Raw genomic sequence first — 17,422 nt, forward strand, 5'->3', positions numbered from 1 at the left:
CATGGAAGGAGAAAGAAGTAGACCCCATCTGGAGCATGTCCAGAGGGAAGAAAGAGGAGGTGGATATGGGGAATGCCAGGAGGAAAACTATGGCCGCCGAGGTGCTGATTTTGAAGAAAGAAGGAGGGACTTCGAAGGGGGTTTGGGCTATGACAGGGCAAGGGAAGACCAGGAGACATGGGGAGGGTTGAGCACTTGGGAGAGGGGAAGCTATAGAAGAATAAGGGGGAATAGTGGCGATCAGAAGATGAGGAAGCTGAAGATGCCCATATTTGAAGGGGAGGATGTGTATGGGTGGATTTATAAGGTGGAGAGATACTTCGCCGTCAATGGGCTGATGGAGGAGGAGAAGCTGGTAGCAACAGGCTTGTGCTTAGAAGGGAAGGTTCTGTCAGGGTACCAATGGAGAGACCAAATGAAAAATATCAGGAACTGGAGGGAATTCAAGGGTTGCATAATAGAACGCTTCCAAACCGACCGGTGGGAGATTTCTATGAGCAATTCTTTGCTCTGACGCAGGAGGGATCAATAGTAGACTACCGGGAGCGGTTTGAGCACTTGGAAAGTAGGGTGGAGCGATTATCATATATTATACTAGAGGGGAACTTCATGAAGGGGCTAAAGGCAGAAATCATAGCGGCAGTAAAAGTCCTGATGTCGCGGGACTTGGGGGAGGCCATGAAGTTAGCACAGCTAGTTGAAAATCAGAAAAATCTAGAGAAGGGAGCTATGAGCAGCAACTCAGGAGGCACTTATAGGACGACGACCACTCTTCTAGCACCCAAGAGGCTTACATTAGGCAATATTAATGAAACCACCAGGGAGAAGCTAGTAGGAGGAGGGAGAGGGAAATTTTTCAAGAGGCTGACATAGAAGGAGATGCAGGAGAAGAGAGTAAAGGGGTTATGTTTCCTGTGTGATGAGAAGTATACTCCAGGGCATAGGTGTAGGGATCAAACTCTTCAGGTTCTCGCCGTCTGCGATGACGAGGAAACTGAGGAGGGAGGTGAACGAGAGATGGATGTCAAGTTGCATCTGGATGTGGTGGAGGTCTCCCTGAATTCAGTAGTAGGAATCACTTCGAATCATACGATGAAGGTTAAGGGGGAAATAATAGGTATGGAGGGGGTAGTATTGATTGACAGTGGGGCTACCCATAATTTTATTTTCACTCAGGTAGTCAACCAACTGGGAGTGAAACTGGTGGACACCGACTATTATGGGATGATGATGGATACAGGGAAGGTGGAGAAAGGCCATGGGATCTGTAGAGGAGTGGTGTTAACAATACAGGAGATTCAAGTAAGGGAGGAATTTCTCCCACTAGAGTTAGGAAGTAGTGATGTCATCCTAGGGATGAAGTTGTTGCAAACCTTGAGGGAAATCAAGGACAATTGAGGAGCACTCACGATGGAATTAATGGTGGATGGGAGAAATGTGGTTATAAGGGGAGAAGCAGAGCTATCCAAAGTCATGGTATCACTTAAGACCATGGTTAGGAGCCTACAAGAGGTGAAGGAAGATTATTTGATGGGACTACACATACTGGATGTGATCAGGATGGAGGAGGGAGGGGATGTTTCTCTTTCAATACAACCCTTGATTCAACAATTTGGTAAGGATTTTCAGCCACGTCAAGGATGGCCACCTCCACGGGAACATGAGCATATCTCCACCTTGAGGACAAGGTGGATCTTTGGGAGGGGAGTATTGTTAAATTGGTCCATTGGACCGGTCCAGCTGGTCTACGTGGGACCGGCCCAAGCGCAAACAAGGTGAAACGCCTCCGCCTCCTGCTTTAGTCGCACGCACCGCAAGATCTAACGAAGCATTTTAGGAAAGATTTTTTAGGGATTTGGGAGAGAAATTTGAATGTAGGGACTATTTAGGGATTTCCTTTTGATTTGTATGCATTAAATACTTTGTTTTCCTAGGGCTAGGGAATCTGGAATTTGGCTGAAATTCGAGATCTCCTAGATTTAGGTTTTCTTTGGGCTCTAGCGGCATTTAGAGATTTGGGAGAGATCGATCCTCCTCTCGAATAGAGGATCAATTGAATCTTGATATTTTTCGTTTCTATTTCACCAAATAATACAAATTATCCACTATTTTTTGTGATTTTGTGCGGTTTTTTGTGGAGAATTCTCGCTGTTTTCTGAAGATTTATAGGAAATACTTGAGATCTACAAGTGTTTCCTATCAATTTTCTCCCAGGTTCACATCTTTTTAGTTTTCTGCAATAAGAAAAAATTGCCAGAATATTCAACAACCCTCAGTTGACCAAAAACAGACAAAATAATACAAATATAAGGATCCTATCTAAAAAGCACCAAAGATTATTATTTCATGACGTTACCTGCCCTTCATGTGTAAGAACATGACCAATCCAATCTGTCTGAAAAATAGATTAAGAAAAACTAGAAAAGCAAAATATGAATGAACACATTACATGAAACTATCGAAAAGCATTGACTTTTCAGCCAGATGAACGTGTAGGATACAAAATCAACAAGGCGGCTGCTGTTATCAAGGGCATAACAGTTGGAAAGAGGTACCGTCACTGAAGCAGTAAAAGGTGAATACAAACATATCGCTGTTAAGAAGAAAACAGCGATAAAAAACAAGAATGCTTAGAAAAATTGATATAAAAAATTTCATGAATAAAGAAAACGACAAATAATTCTTACATTTAAATATCATATATGTCTTGTAATGAGAATTTGATTCACTTATGCAATTAATTTTTCACCTGGGTGGTCAAAAGTCTACAAGGCTACAAACACCTTAGTAAGATATAGGACCGATACACTTGGCATTATTGAAGTTTTAACAGGGAAAATTCAGAGTTTGGTCTATTAAGCAAGTGTAAATTGATTGAAACTACTTGGTTTTGTCTGAAACAAGCCAATTATAAACAATTCAAAACTAAGGTGCAACTTGAGAGACTATGTTCAGCAAGTTTATCCTGTCCTAAGATCATGTTCCATGATATATTCAACTAACAACAACAACAACAACATTAAGCCTTTTATCCCACTATGTGGGTTAGCTACATTATCTATTTTCTTTATTATGTCTTGTTAAGAGTCAAATTCTGAATTAAATCTAATAAAGAAAAGCTCATTTCTAATAATTTCTAACCAAGTCTTTTTAGGTCTACCTTTGTCTTTCTTAACATAGGTCAAATCTAACACATCTATTCTCCTAACTGGGTCGTTTTATATAACCAGACCATCTAAGGCGACTCTCTCTAATCTTATCTACCACTTAAGCTACTCCAACCTTTTCACATATATACTCGTTTCACAAGCTCTAATAGTGAAGCTACTCGTGCACCTGAGCATCTTCATCTCATCTCTACAATACATAACTTAATTTTATGCATATCTTTTAATGGCCAACATTCTACGTTATAAAGCATTGCAATTCTTGGGTCTATTGATCAGAGTGATGGTGAAATAGATGGGGATATTATTAGTAGAATTCAAGTTTAATGGTTGAGGTGGAGGAATGCATCGGGCTTGTTGTGTGATAAAAAAGTCCACCTCAAACTTAAGAGAAAATTATATAAGATGATGGTGAGACATGCAATGCTTTATGTTGCAGAATGTTAGCCATCAAAAGAGAAGCATAATATTAAGTTAAGTGTTGCGGAGATGAGGATGCTCAGGTCCATGAGTGGCTTTACTCTTAGAGATGGGATACAAAATGATCATATACGTGAAAAAGTTAGAGTAGCTCCAAGATAAGATTAGAGAGAGTCTCCTTAGATGGTTTGGTCACATAAAACGGCAGCCTTCCGGTGACCCGATTAGGAAAGTAGATGTATTAGATTTGACTTATGTTAACAAAGGTATAGGTACACCTAAAAAGACTTGGTTATATCATATTAGAAATGGCCTTTTTTTATTAGATTTAAATGAGAATTTGACTTTTAACATGACACAATGGAGAAAAATGATTCATGCAGTCGACCCTACAGTGGGATAAATGCTTGATGTTGTTGTTGTTGTTGTACTTTCATCATTGAAAGCGACACATTCCTTTCTCAATTTCCTAACATAAACCTAACAAATTGCAACTGGTAAGCTAGTAAAGTTAGAACCAAAACAGTTCTCTTGGAAGTTTGTGATGGAAGAATTATAAAATTAAGTCCAGCCAACGCTATAACTTCCTCATGTTTCATACCTCACAATATTTTAGGCATAATATTGTCGATCAAATAAAAAAAACTATGTATTATTAAATATTTTATTTATTCCGCTAAATCCAAATATTACAAAAGGATAGTTAACCGAATATATCTATGTTTTTGTTGCTTGAAGAATTAAGAAAAGAAATAGTTGATAAATAAAAGAATTCCTCACTTAGATATTTATCTTAAAAGGAATAGCCAACGGAAAAGAAGAAAAAACTAAACATCTGGAAATTCAGACAACTAAGTCTTGGTACAAGTCCTAAACATGATGGAAATCAAGTAGGACACAGATTGAGATATTGAAGTATACTGAATGTATTTACCTACAAAAGCAGACCCAATCAGGCAGTAACGTGATCTACTGCACAGCTTATCTCCAACGTGCATCATTTCCACCAGGCCTACATGCACATATAAGAGTTTATAAGAAATAAGATCTTTCGCCTAAATATAAAATTTATTACCCAGATATACTACATTTTACCAAAATGTAAGGTTTTTGACCAAACATAATTTTTATCAAGATAACATAGTTTGCTCGCATATGATTTGTTTAATGCATTTATAACATGCTTAATCGAACTATAGAAATTTTTTAAGCTTAATAACTGTAAATTTGAATTTAATCATATTTATGCAGCTGATTTGGTCCCAATTACTTCTTCTTTTTTTAAGCATGGCATTATTCTAACCTTCCCATAACTTTGACACTCACATTTTACATTCTGGGGTTGTTTGGATGCAGGATTATGCAGGATTTGAGAAGGATTTATGCTAAATCCTTCCAAACAGGATTTAAGGAACTGTTAAATTTCACAGCGAGACAAATCCTCATTTCACTCCTTTTGCCGTAAATCCCGGATTTACTAAATCCGGGAGTTCGGCGGATAGAAGAGATTTTTCCGAAGAAGAGCGCATAAGGAAGAAAGATGGCTACCTTCGCAACGAGCAAGCTCCCGTCGTCGTCGTCGTTACTTCCGATCTAGGAGGTGTGACATCGGAACCAACAGGAAGGAACGTCGTCGAAGGAGGCGAAGTTATTTAGCGATTCGTTCGCGAAGCAGGCGAAGTCGAAGAGCAACGAACAGCTGGAGAAAGACGAAAAGCAAACCCGGCTATAAGAAGAATTGCCATAAGATAAGAACTAAGAACAAATTAATTTAGTTTCACTATTTTAAAATTAATTAAGAATATAATATAATTAAGGATTGATTAATTGATAATGAATTTAGATAATTATTTATAAGGATTAGTCTTTAAATTTATAATTAATAACTAATTCATATATAATTAAAATTAATTAATTGTATCATAATTAATTTGCTTTTTAATTATATTATTTTTATAATTATAGTTCATAGATTTAAAATTAGAATTAATAAATAATTTATGCAAAGAAAAAAATTTTGACTTAATTTGGGATTGTTTCTTAAGATAATTTTTTAGTACAAATTTAATTTTTTTTATTAAAAAATTACTTTAATAACCGAATAAGTCATAATATACAAAACGTATATGCAGAAGAATCTTAGTATATGGATCAACTCGTACAAATGACCTGCTAGTGATTAAGAACAAAATCCAATGAGGAAGAGGTTGCTTGGAAAAATCAAATGAAAAATATCTCAGAATATATTTATAGATTTTATTATATAATGACCCCGCTGCTCCCGGATGAGAGTAGCAGCACAAATTAAAAAAAAAAAAAAACGGAAGTAAAGGCAAAATGCTATGTTAATTAACCTTTTGTGCAGTACGTAGGTGATCTTGATATATTGATTCAGAGAATTTTTACAGCCAATCAAAAAGTTTTGAATTCGAAACTTAGATGACACAGGAAAAAGTGCTTATGAACGGCATTGTTTTACTCTGGTTAATTTTTTTATTCTAACGCTTCCATCAGAAATATCAATGTAAATGAAGCTCCTTTCTAAAAATTATCAGCTCCAAATCATGCGCGGAGCCAGTCTTGGTTTGAAATTTAAAATCGCATTATTTCTCGCTCTCTCTCTCTCTCTCACTTGCGCGACTGATCCCTCTCGTCCCAAAACGTAAACCCTAGAAAAATGTCGTCCAGGCTCAAGGAAAGGGGAGGAGCGGGTGGAAAGATCATCGCTTGTAAGACCTCAAAAACCCTTCCGCTTCACAATCGCCAAGATAAGCCCAGATCGCAGAGTATTCCCCTCGCTGCAGCCCAAAAAGAGCTCCCAAGACTCGTCTCAGCCTCTCGATACTCGATCCCTCGGTTTGACCATCATGGTAAGGAGAATCCACGCCCCATCTCTGCTGGTCGTCCATCTATGGCCTGCTGCTCCACCGGAAATGATAAACCGAGACCCCTCTCAGCCGGCCGGGCTACTGTTGCTCGTTCTGATAACCCGCTTCCCAAGCATGCTGAGAAGTCTGTAGCTGCCGTCCTACGCTCTACATCTTCCCTTTCCAGAGGTAAAGTTGCTGACTTTCATGGCGATGCCATCACTAGAATTTCTAGCTTCGGGGAAAGGAGAAGCTTTTCTGGATTTAGGGCTTTTGATAAGGAACTGGCGGCAAAAGCCCAACTGGGTAAGAACCCTGGTGTAAAGAGTGAGAAATATGTGAACTTGATGAGAGGAGTTACAGATGGTTGCAAATCTAAAGGGTGCTTGGGGGCAAAACCTCAGCGGAGTTCTTATGAGGCTTTAAAGAAAGTTGGTCGCAAAGCTGAAGAACCATATATTGGTCCATCTGATTCTCACAACAGTGTCGGTAAAGATTTTTCTGGTCCTAACATGGAGCCAGTGGATAGGATTGGGAGCAATGAGGTAGGGGGTTTAGAAAGTCATGGAGAAAAAGTTTTCTTGGTTGAGGTAAAGCACATTGATAAATGTGGTCAGGGAGATGAAACAGCGGGAATTGACAATGATGAAGTGAGAAAAGCTCGGAGTTCTATGACCATAGATGTGAAGCCATTTAACAACTCTGAAAACAAGGGAACGTTGGATTTGGTCTCTAAAAGCCTCTGCAAGACGGGAGGGGTCTGTGTTGATAATACATCAGTTCATATGGAAAAAAATTGCTTGAATTCACAGCCAGACGATAATGCCAATGCTTCAAATGATTTTGGTAATTCCCAAGGTGAACTTGCAAACACTTCTTTGATTCGTGTGCATCATAGAAAAGAAGCAGTGCAACTAGATATTGAAGCAGTAAAGGCTAAGGGAAATGATGGGTTGGGATCTGTGAAAGATGCTTGTACTGCTAATAGATATCAGAGCAACCTTCATGAGAAGCTTGCACTATTAGAAGGAAAGGTTCAAAAAATAGCTTTGGAGATAAAGCAAACCAAAGACATGTTAGATAAGAACAAGCCAGGTAAATCTGGGCTTGTTCTTTCTGATATCCAGAAGAAAATACTTGGTGTTGAAAAAGCTGTGGATAACATCAAGGATGGGGCCAAATTTGAAATTCTTTCTTCATATTCAGGCAAATTTGACGATTGTGGAATTTCAAATCTTACAGAGATACCAAGGAATTCATTACCTTCTATTAAAAGCTCGGAACATGAAAAACTGGAAGCTAGATTCTTCCCACATCACAAGTTAATGAGGGAACGCATTTCATCAGTCATCTCAGGGGAACAAATTAAGTGCTGTAAAGTAGCTTATTCAAGGATGAATGGAGCCCAAAATATATCTGATGGTTTCAATGATGAAAACCCCATTGCGCTAGAGTTTTTGGCTTCTTTAAGAGAAGAACAACCTAAACCTAAAAAGTTTGATGTAAACGTGCAATTAACTAATGGCATGGCAAACAAAATGCAACCAGAGAATACATCATCAGGCCAATGTGATGCAAGCAGCATGATTAGAGGGCAGCAACAGGAGGTTGCACTGGAGTCTAATGAAAAACTTGAAGAAATCGGTACTCCCGAGAATAATCCTCCGTCAATGTCATGCGTAGCTACTGAGGATTCTACCATTTATCAGCTTTCTGAAATTGGTCAGAAGGTTTCAACTGGAGGATGGTTTGTTTCTGGAGGAGAAGCTGTTCTTCTTGCTCATGATGATAATTCTTGCTCCTACTATGACATTTCCAACTCTGAGGTACCTCATCTATAACAAAAATCCCTTGTTATTTTTTTCCAAATTATTTTTTATAAATTACAGTTCCATCTAAAAGTTATTTTTTGATCGTTCTTCCTTCAAAGGAGAAATTTACTTTCATTTCAGTATATTGTCAATTCATTTCAAATTGCATTTGCTCTTACGTTTTGTCAGCAGTTTGTCTTTCTATATTGCCATGTACAATATTCTATGATAATCATATGTACCCTAAGGTTCAAAAATTGCTTATGCCTGCACCAGGTGAAGTCTGAATACAAGGCCCCAGCTGGCTTTCCAACTAATTTATGGGGTGATTGTTGGTTAATTCGTGCCCCTGGAATAGATGGATGCTCTGGACAATATGTTGTTGCAGCATCAGCAGGAAATGCATTAGAGTCTGGATTTTGTTCCTGGGACTTCTACACAAAAGATGTTAAAGCTTTTCTAGTTGTTGGGGGAAAGGATAATAGTTTCTCAGGCTCATCAAGTAGAACTGGATTTACTTCAATGGCCGCCAGAAGTTCCCTTAGGACATCATCATTATTGGAAAGTCAATCTTGTTGGTGCAGGCCATGTGGACCATTGTTGATCTCCACATTCAGCAGGCAGAAGGTTGTCAATGCTTATGATATTCGTGATGGTGATTTGGTAATGACATGGGAAGTGAACAATCCTGTTGCTGAAATGGAATACTCAAGCCCTCTCCAATGGAGAAACAAGGGGAAGGTGATCATAGCAGAAAGGGAAGCCATTACTCTTTGGGATGTCAATTCACTCAATCCACAGCCAACTCTTTCTGTACCTTTTGTTGGCAAAAAATTCTATTCCCTTCATGTGAATAACACAGATGCTGAGATAGGTGCTGGTGTCCGGCAGAGGTAATTTTTTTTTTTTTTCTTTGGTGCCATTTCTTTCTATATCTTTTTATTATTTTTGTTCTCATATGTTGTCAAATTTGGACAATTTTTTGTCCTTTTTTTATTAAGAAAGATGCTTCACCTCATGCTTGCTAATGCATAATTTGAATAGTTTTCATTTCTACAAGTTTTACCATTTTCCCTCAGGTAGTTATAATGATTTGGACAATTTTAGATCTTTATTACTAATGCAATACTAAAAGTTTTCTCTTATTTTGACTTACAGATGTTGAAGTTATTGATTGTTTGAATAAATAATAACACAACGGTCATTCTAGATAATATAATATCATTTTAATAAGATGAAATTTAGTCAAGCAAATAGCATTTGATAGATAAAGTTATGTAAATAACACTTATTTAAATTACGCCGCTATCTAAATAACTTTGGACCAAACATGGCAGTAATTTATTGAGCTGATTAAGCTTACATTATTGTCTAGACTTCCAATGCTTGAGTGCAATCTGCTAAGTATTTCTATTTCTAACAATCCTAATTGCATTTGATGCAGAGCAAGCTCTACTGAAGTGGAGGGTAATGACGGTGTTTTATGCACTCAGGATGGTGTCAATGTGTTTGATTTTAGAATCCCTTCTGGTGTAGGACTTAAGATATCCAGGCATGGTGGTGATGGTCTCTCTATCTTCTCCCGCAGTGACTCCATTTTTCTTGGGAGCACTGAAGGAAGATTATCCGCGAGGAGCAGCAGTCCACGCTCGCTTATTGAGCATTTTTCGCTCCGGAAAGGCAGTCTCATCACCACCTATATGATGCCAGGATTTAATTCTCATTATCATCACTCTTCAATCACTCAGGTTTGGGGAAACTCAGATTTTGTTATGGGCATATGTGGAATGGGCCTTTTTGTGTTTGATGCTTTGAATGACAGTGGAGACACAGATGTGGTGAAGGAAACTATTGGTCCCGATGATTTATTTCGTCCAACATTTGATTATATGGAGTCAAGAGCACTTGTTATATCAAGGGATCGACCAGCATTTTGGAAGTATCTACTATAGATTTTGCAACAATTAGATTTGTACGTGCATGTGATTATCTTGTAGCAGTTAATGTATTTTTATGTGCTTCAGTTTGAGAGGGAGCAGCTTGCTTCTTCTCTCTAGTCGTATGAATGTAAAACTTTAGCCTATATTTCATATTATGCAGAAATTTTGCCTTTTTTTTTCTTTATGATATGATTACTATGCAAGCTCTGTTGATTTCTTTTGCTCAAGTGAAGCTGAAATTAGCACCATTTTTTCATTAGAAATTTGACTACTCGAAGGTTTTGATGAAATTTCAATTAAATTTTCCAAGTTTTGGTGGAAATCTTTATGTTTTATCTAAAATTGTATCAAAAGTGTCATTGGATTATTAATCTTCATATGGTTATCTCCACTCAATTTCATGTCCAATTTAAGTGTTAAAAATACTAATTTGGACTGCTCTTCTGATGCGCAAGTTTTTTATTCTTCATCGTATATCTAAGGTGGCTGGATGTGCTTAGATCTTATTGTGTTCCTGGGAACAAACTAATATAAATTTAATGAAATTACGCAAAACATACAAATTTTGATGAATAATGTGCACTGACCATTTGAAGCTATTTAATATTAAATCATTGTTTTTAATATATTTATATATAAATTATGCGGCCCAAACAAATAAAGAGGCAAATCCTCAGAGATAATTAGTGCATGGTAACGCTCCTTCAATCTGATCCTCTAAAACCACGTAGTTTTCTTCATACCAAACAAGGGATTATTAGGTGAACATGGAAACTTTATTGGATTAAATGATAATACAAAAAGAAACAAAAAAATCACTCTGTACATTGTAAAGAAAACTCATCAAAATTGTAATTTACAAAGTCTTGAAAAGGTAATTCAGGCAGAACGGTTCTGTAGAACTTGTTTGAAAACTGAAGCTATTCTTTCACTCATGTGATGTTCCATGAACCTTTCTTTCACCCTCCTGTAGCCTTCTTTCCCCATGCTCAGCCTTCTCTCAACATGAGTGGCAAGCGTTACAATGTTCTTTGCTAATGGACCAACTCCCTCCTTGCCCACAGGATGAAGCAAACCGGTCAATCCATCAACAATTATTTCAGTAGTGCCACCAGCTGCTGTGCCCTATAAATCAATCCATTTCATATAAATAAAATCATCTTAGAGCTCATGATTGCTTCTGAATAGGAAATATGTTTAAAAAAAATGATGATTTTATTTTTCAATTTAACCAACTTCATCATCTTTCGAAATATGATTTATAACTTCAAGCGACCAAATGAATCATTGTTAACTATGAAGAGCTAAATATTTCTCATTTGATGAGAGACTTACCAGTACTGGCAACTGAAATGACATAGCTTCTATGGTTATCCTCCCAAAGCATTCTCCTCGACCCTATAGAGCAGGAAGGGAGATTAGAAATCTGCATTGAGGACATCTAACACATTTATAATCCCAGGAACAGCAACAAGTGCATCTATGTTGATGTTCATTATATAAAAAGTGTCATTTCAACGAAAAAGTTTACGGAAGCATTAGCAAAAATAAATAGATAGTGGCAAACAAACGCAACCTGAAACTTCTCGTTAGTGAAGAACTCTGACCCTTACATTCAAGAGTCCTTTTGGTAAATAAATATGTTTTTGCTGAATATGTTTTGGTGCTTCTTAGTGCTTTTCAAAATCAAATAAAATCACAGATGCTCTACTAATGTGTTGCTAATGATCCTGAAACCAGTAAAATGATGCATAAACTATTTAAAATTGTGTCGCATGTTTCGATACAAATAAAAAATGTGATGTCATGTTTTTGAAAATTGAAATAGCTAAAAGAACCACCAAATGAAGACTCATAAATTAGATGATGCAGTACAACCATTCAAATCAAATAAGCCAGCCAAACACAAATTGGTTATAGGCTACTTAAAGGTGTTAAACCAGACCACTAAAGTGCTGAACAGAGCTCACATCCTTTTTTTGGGCCCATCATTATTTTTTATAAAATTTCTCTTATTCATGATTAGAATTTTTGTTAGATTTAATTATTCTCTTTGGATACAAGATTTTGTTAGAAAATATTAGAACTGACCTTTTTTTATTAGATTTAAATAAGAATTTAACTTTTAACCGATCATAATGGAGAAAAATAATTCATGTAGCCCAACCCCGCAGTGGGATAAAGGCTTTATGTTGTTGTTGTTGTTGGATATAAGTTTTAGCATTTTTTTATAAAGCTCTTAATAAAGACTGTAAATGAAATTTAAATATCATTTTAACGGTACTGACACTTAGTTGTTTTTTCTCCGTTAGGCATTTGAACAAACACTAGAAAGACAGTCAACATGCAGCTGAAAAAATATCAAACAGCAACTCGATATAGAAAGATTATTCAAGAATTCATGTAGAAAAAAGACATCAGTTGGGAAGCAGCTGTGCTGCTGCAACGACTACCTGGTTCTCCTGATGATAGCTAAGTGACCTCCAGAACAGCATGATGCAGCTCCGGGCTCTGGGCGGTGAATAGTGTAGTGAACCCGTCCCGCTCTGCTATATGCAGTCACTCATAGGATAAGGAGAAATGAGAGAGAGAACTGGAGCTTAGGTTTGCGAGCGAAAAACGGGATTTTGTGTTGATTTTCGTGAACTGAGTTTGGATTAAGGTTGACAGGCTTAAGGGGCTTGTAATACGAATCATCTTTTTAAGGTAACATGTAATTTTGATGTTATTATGAGTTAGAATTGTGATATATAAGTCAGGAATTGAGTTTAGTTGAGGAAATTATTATTTTATTATTTTGTTACTAAATGAAAGGGACTTCGATACAGTAAAAATAAAAAATAAAAAATTATTTCGAGGATCCAAAATTTACAGTGAGATACTAACTCTAATAAGGCAAAAATTTATTTATAAGCCTAGTAATGGCTAATTTTTACAATTATATTAGATTGTCATGTGCATGTGAATAAAAATATCTTTATACTGAGCAATTTAATGTTATCGAAAAGTCTACTGTATTCATCTATTATGCTACTAAAATGTTTTCCATTGCTTTAAGTTGTCACAGGCTTTTGAAATATCACATGTTTATATGACTTATTTGGTGTGGCATCACAATTTGTGTGTGTGTGTGTTAGCTTGCATCACTTAAAAGAGTTTTCCCTTTTATAAGCTCCTAAAGTTGACTTCATGTCACTGTAATTTCAGCATATCTGAACTGCAATACGTCAATGAAAATTGGTGTGGATATTTTTAAACAACTAAGATAAGTTTATCAAATCCACTCTAAAGTCCTGACGCTTCTCTTGGATAAGTTTGGCTGTGACGAACAACACCTTAAGGTGGCGGACATTAAAATTGATTCTTCATGTCATAAATTAATAGGTTCCAGGACAGTGTAAGAATTATTATTGCCCTCGCAAAGCTGTGATACACTACAAAAAATAAAATCCAGAAGCAGTAATAGGAGTTTTGAGGACGGATGAAACTATTCATTGAAAAGAAAAAGATCTTGGGGTGAAGTTGGTAATAAATAAGCTACTGTCTGAAGAATGGACGATAACTATACCTGAGAATTTTGAACAAGCACATCAATTGCAGCCAAGTACGGAGCAATTGTAAGCGTCTTATTGACAAAGTGAACTTTGTCCTGAATTCCTTGCCTTGCCACGAAGTTTCTTAGTTCTCCTTCAAACTTCGTCTGGGCATTCATATCACTGCCAACTACTACAGCATGAATTGCAGGCACTTCGAACTTCTGCTCTCGGATCAATTGAAGACTTTCATAAAATGACTGAAGGAATAAATCTTGTCCCTTTCCACGTGATACACCTGCAATTTTACAAAGAAACGTGAATATGTTTAATCAGAAAATTAGCATTACATCCTACTAGCCACTATCAAATTACAAGCTTATTTATACCTTCTAAGGATTTTGGAAGGTTAAAGTAAAATATCTATCTTGTATGGTCAAGTAAGTCTAAGGAAATAATGATTATTCTCACATACAAAGTAAGCATACGAGGTTTCCTCACCTACTTCGTACAAATATTCTTGTGATTATAAAGTTCTTTGAGTCGAAGTAAAGCAGCTGTCAAATATATATTTTTCAGATGGATTATAAGCAAATTGGCCAGAATATAAAAGCAAAATATAAACCTATAAGCGTCCTATGTTCATTTTCTTATACCAAACTCTTGGGTAAATTGAGGAAACAGTTATCAATAAAAATTAACAAGAAAATACTGTTTATAATGGCAATGAGGAGATCTTCGCTTCGAACTCCAAGTGATTCCCGTATGTGCTCCCGAAGAACCCGTTGGGCAAGATAATCTTCAGCAATTTCCATCAGTTCTTTGCTATTTCCAAGATGAACGGCATACGTTTTTGGCATGTGGATACTGCAAGTACAAACAAAACAGATGAAATTAAAGCAACATAATAAAAAATAAGATTACATATAAAAAAAGGACAGGAAGAAATGAGCAAGAGAAATGAAATTGGGATTCAAGGACGCAGAAGTTACCCAACATACACTACAACCATGCTCAGTCATTTGAAACTTTAGCTTTCCTTTAAATTATAGAAGGTTGAAATTTTAAGTTAGAACTTGTGCATTACTTAATATACTACAATGCACAGGTTCCAACCATACGCTGCTACTATGTTGTTCATCTGAACTTTAGCTTTCTTTTCAGTCACAGAAAGGTTGAAATTTTCAGTTTCAAAGGAAATTTAGCTCTTCAGTTAAAAAACCTTGTGTAGATCAAATAACGCAAACTCCAACGATAAATGGAGGATAAAATACAGGCAACGGTGCAATCCTCCCAACCAAAGATGAAGAAATATTGCAATAAGATGAACGTTATGTGTGAAAAACATAAAATGATTAATATAGTAAGGATACAAAATAAATTGTGGCATCTTCATCAATTCCTCTTGGCAGTAAAACAAGCTCTGAAGTTTGGCAATGGTAAAACACCCAACATAAGAATCATGATCATCTACTATAAACATCAAAAGATGGACAACACTTACAGCAATCCAATTAAATTAATAATAATTATGCTAAATAAATTTCCATTTTTCTCCATTAAAAAGTAATTATTCCACCCCATAATTAGTTAATAATATGCAAATGTATCATAATCTACTCACTCCTGAAATAACGACGAATTTTCATTTTTTTCCAGTAGTAACACACCTTCAAGAGGAACAGTGAAGTCGAATTTACACATACCCTAAACGTTCTTGTGTTCTGTTCTTCCAGTATTCAGCTGTTGTGTAGGAGTCAATCATCGCAGCAGCAACAAAAGGCAAATGCTTGACGTAATCCAATTTGAAGTAATGTCCTCGCATCTCATGAATCCACCATAGAATCTTTGAAAGAACTTGAGAGAGATGTTTCTTAAGCACAACATCGAGCCATTTACCGGTAACGGCTGTGTTTAAAACAATCATATCAGCTTTGAGAGCAGTATCAATTGCTTCTTGGCTCTTAGCGGAAAGGACCTGCCATTACGTGAAAGCAAATAAGGAAAAACAGAGGAAATGATTTGGATACTATCAGAGATAGGAGCTTTCAAATAATTGTGCAATGAGTAGCTTAAAGCGCATTGCAAAAAATCACATGAGTAAAATAAAAAAATAATCACACTAACAACATTTTATACAGGTCTTGTAAAGGAAGTTAAAAGTCAGCATAGAAGATTCCTAAAACAAGGCAGAGTTGTGACTTCACATCTTCCTGTACGGCAGCCAATAACCACTCTATTCTAACAACATGCACATATGAGATGTGTAAAGCATCTATGATAAAAAGATTCATCATGAAATACCACCAAATTGTCGAGTAGAATTTTAAAAAGAATATTTGGACCCAAATTTCTAACCTCAATATAGCTGTGTAAAGCATTACATGCGCATATGAGATGCATAGAATTTCATGATGATTGAAACATAAAACATGAACTTGTAAAAAAAATCGCAATACCTGCAAACCCCTGTTCATCATCTTATGCTCCAAAGTATGAATTACTTCATTCTCTTCAGCAGGTTTCTGATATGTGATCCATATAACTCGGGCACCAACATTTCTTAAGAGAAAAGCTAACTCCATTAGCAGCAACGGTCCGCCTACAAGATGCCTAGAGAATTATTATACCTCATAATTCATTCGGCTAATGTGAAAAAGGAGGATTGGGTCATTCGGTTGCATCTCATATTGAAAAATGAGGCAACATTTCCACCTCCAATTACCTGAAAGGGATAACTCATGGGAGACGAGAAGCACAAGCTTGGACCTCATGAAATCGAGCGGATTCTTCTCTAGATTACCGTCTGGAGGTAGGTTGCGAGCCATATCCATAGCCACCGCTACTGAAGCTGCAACGCTGTCCCGGCGGAAATCGCAGGTGTCGAGGGTGCCACGGAAACAGAAAAAGACAGCAACGGAGAAACAAATAGCGACGAAGATTAGGAGGAGGCGTTTCCTCTTCTGGAGTGTAAAACAACCCGGTGCAGGCTTCGCCATCACGATCGTGTACTTAATTCCACTCCGGCGAAGTAATCGGTATCTTTCTTAGGGACTGTTTGGTATCGGATATATCTGGGATTTAAGTCGGATTTACACTAAATCCAGCCAAACGGTTTTCTTAGGGGCTAAATCCCGGGATTTCATAAATCCCGAACTTAGGGATTTACGGCTTAAATCCCAGATTTATTAAATCCCTCGGTTCGGTGGATTTAACGGGATTTAGCCGAAGAAGCGCGCGAAAGGGAGAAAGTTACCTTCACAGCCAGCGAGCTCCCGTTCTTGCTTCCGACCAAAATGTCGCAACTTCCGATCCGACAGCAAGGGAAATTCGTCGAAGGAGCGAAGTCGAACAGCCACGAAGGAGCCGAAGAAGCGACGCGTGCAATCTCTACACCTCTCCAAAGCAACGAAATATCAAGCAGTGATGAGTATTACAATAACATTTTGGTTCTACTGAGTCCTTTTTTTCCTAATAATGATGAAATATCAAGGATTAACTGAAGTTTTTTTTTTAGCAACCTATCCTATAATCTTATTTCTTTTTTAAGTTTTAGACTTAGGCTTCATATGAAACAGGCCTCTGTCTACAAAAATCTACCTGTAAATTTCTGATGACTGATGGATATGGGACAATCTGCAAGTTGTGTAGACCACAGTTTCTATTTTGCCATAGATTCTGTAA

General features: G+C 37.0%; 3 protein-coding genes across 8 annotated transcripts in view; 1 reads left to right on the forward strand and 2 right to left on the reverse strand.

The window, feature by feature from the left end:
• The window catches only part of LOC110097326, a 45,885-nt gene extending 40,553 nt beyond the window's left edge, over positions 1 to 5,332 (reverse strand). Inside the window, exons 1-4 of one of the 2 annotated variants that reach the window (XM_028699493.1) lie at positions 5,136 to 5,332; positions 4,522 to 4,599; positions 2,502 to 2,560; positions 2,357 to 2,395 (exon numbers count right to left, since the gene is read on the reverse strand). In XM_028699493.1, coding sequence (XP_028555326.1) covers positions 2,357 to 2,395; positions 2,502 to 2,560; positions 4,522 to 4,588 — 165 coding nt within the window. In that variant the 5' untranslated portion in view covers positions 4,589 to 4,599; positions 5,136 to 5,332. Of the gene's footprint in view, positions 1 to 2,356; positions 2,396 to 2,501; positions 2,594 to 4,521; positions 4,600 to 5,135 lie in introns of both variants that reach the window. The other variant, XM_020823620.2, reaches the window with a different exon arrangement.
• An 855-nt stretch (positions 5,333 to 6,187) lies between these two features.
• On the forward strand, positions 6,188 to 10,392 carry LOC110097328 (KIN14B-interacting protein At4g14310). Of its 2 annotated transcripts, XM_028699494.1 has the most exons (4): positions 6,188 to 8,280; positions 8,542 to 9,158; positions 9,710 to 9,732; positions 9,802 to 10,392. In XM_028699494.1, the coding sequence occupies exons 1-4, from the start codon at positions 6,265 to 6,267 to the stop codon at positions 10,215 to 10,217; spliced, it is 3,072 nt and encodes a 1,023-aa protein (XP_028555327.1). In that variant the 5' UTR covers positions 6,188 to 6,264; the 3' UTR covers positions 10,218 to 10,392. The 2 variants fall into 2 exon arrangements, with proteins under 2 accessions (XP_028555327.1, XP_020679283.1); XM_020823624.2 differs by having other exon boundaries at positions 6,189 to 8,280; positions 9,710 to 10,392.
• Positions 10,393 to 10,959: 567 nt separating this feature from the next.
• On the reverse strand, positions 10,960 to 17,208 carry LOC110097331. 4 transcript variants are annotated; one of them, XM_020823629.2, is made up of 8 exons: positions 16,995 to 17,197; positions 16,464 to 16,792; positions 16,198 to 16,340; positions 15,445 to 15,716; positions 14,451 to 14,605; positions 13,774 to 14,036; positions 11,541 to 11,603; positions 10,960 to 11,330 (listed from the first exon to the last, which is right to left on the reverse strand). In XM_020823629.2, the coding sequence occupies exons 2-8, from the start codon at positions 16,735 to 16,737 to the stop codon at positions 11,085 to 11,087; spliced, it is 1,416 nt and encodes a 471-aa protein (XP_020679288.1). In that variant the 5' UTR covers positions 16,738 to 16,792; positions 16,995 to 17,197; the 3' UTR covers positions 10,960 to 11,084. The 4 variants fall into 4 exon arrangements, with proteins under 4 accessions (XP_020679288.1, XP_020679287.1, XP_028555328.1 ...); XM_020823628.2 differs by having other exon boundaries at positions 16,464 to 16,812; positions 16,995 to 17,196; XM_028699495.1 differs by having other exon boundaries at positions 16,464 to 16,597; positions 16,995 to 17,195.
• Positions 17,209 to 17,422: the final 214 nt, after the last annotated feature.

This window comes from Dendrobium catenatum, unplaced genomic scaffold (genome assembly GCF_001605985.2).
Source record: "Dendrobium catenatum unplaced genomic scaffold, ASM160598v2 fragScaff_scaffold_1310, whole genome shotgun sequence".
Lineage (NCBI taxonomy): Eukaryota > Viridiplantae > Streptophyta > Magnoliopsida > Asparagales > Orchidaceae > Dendrobium > Dendrobium catenatum.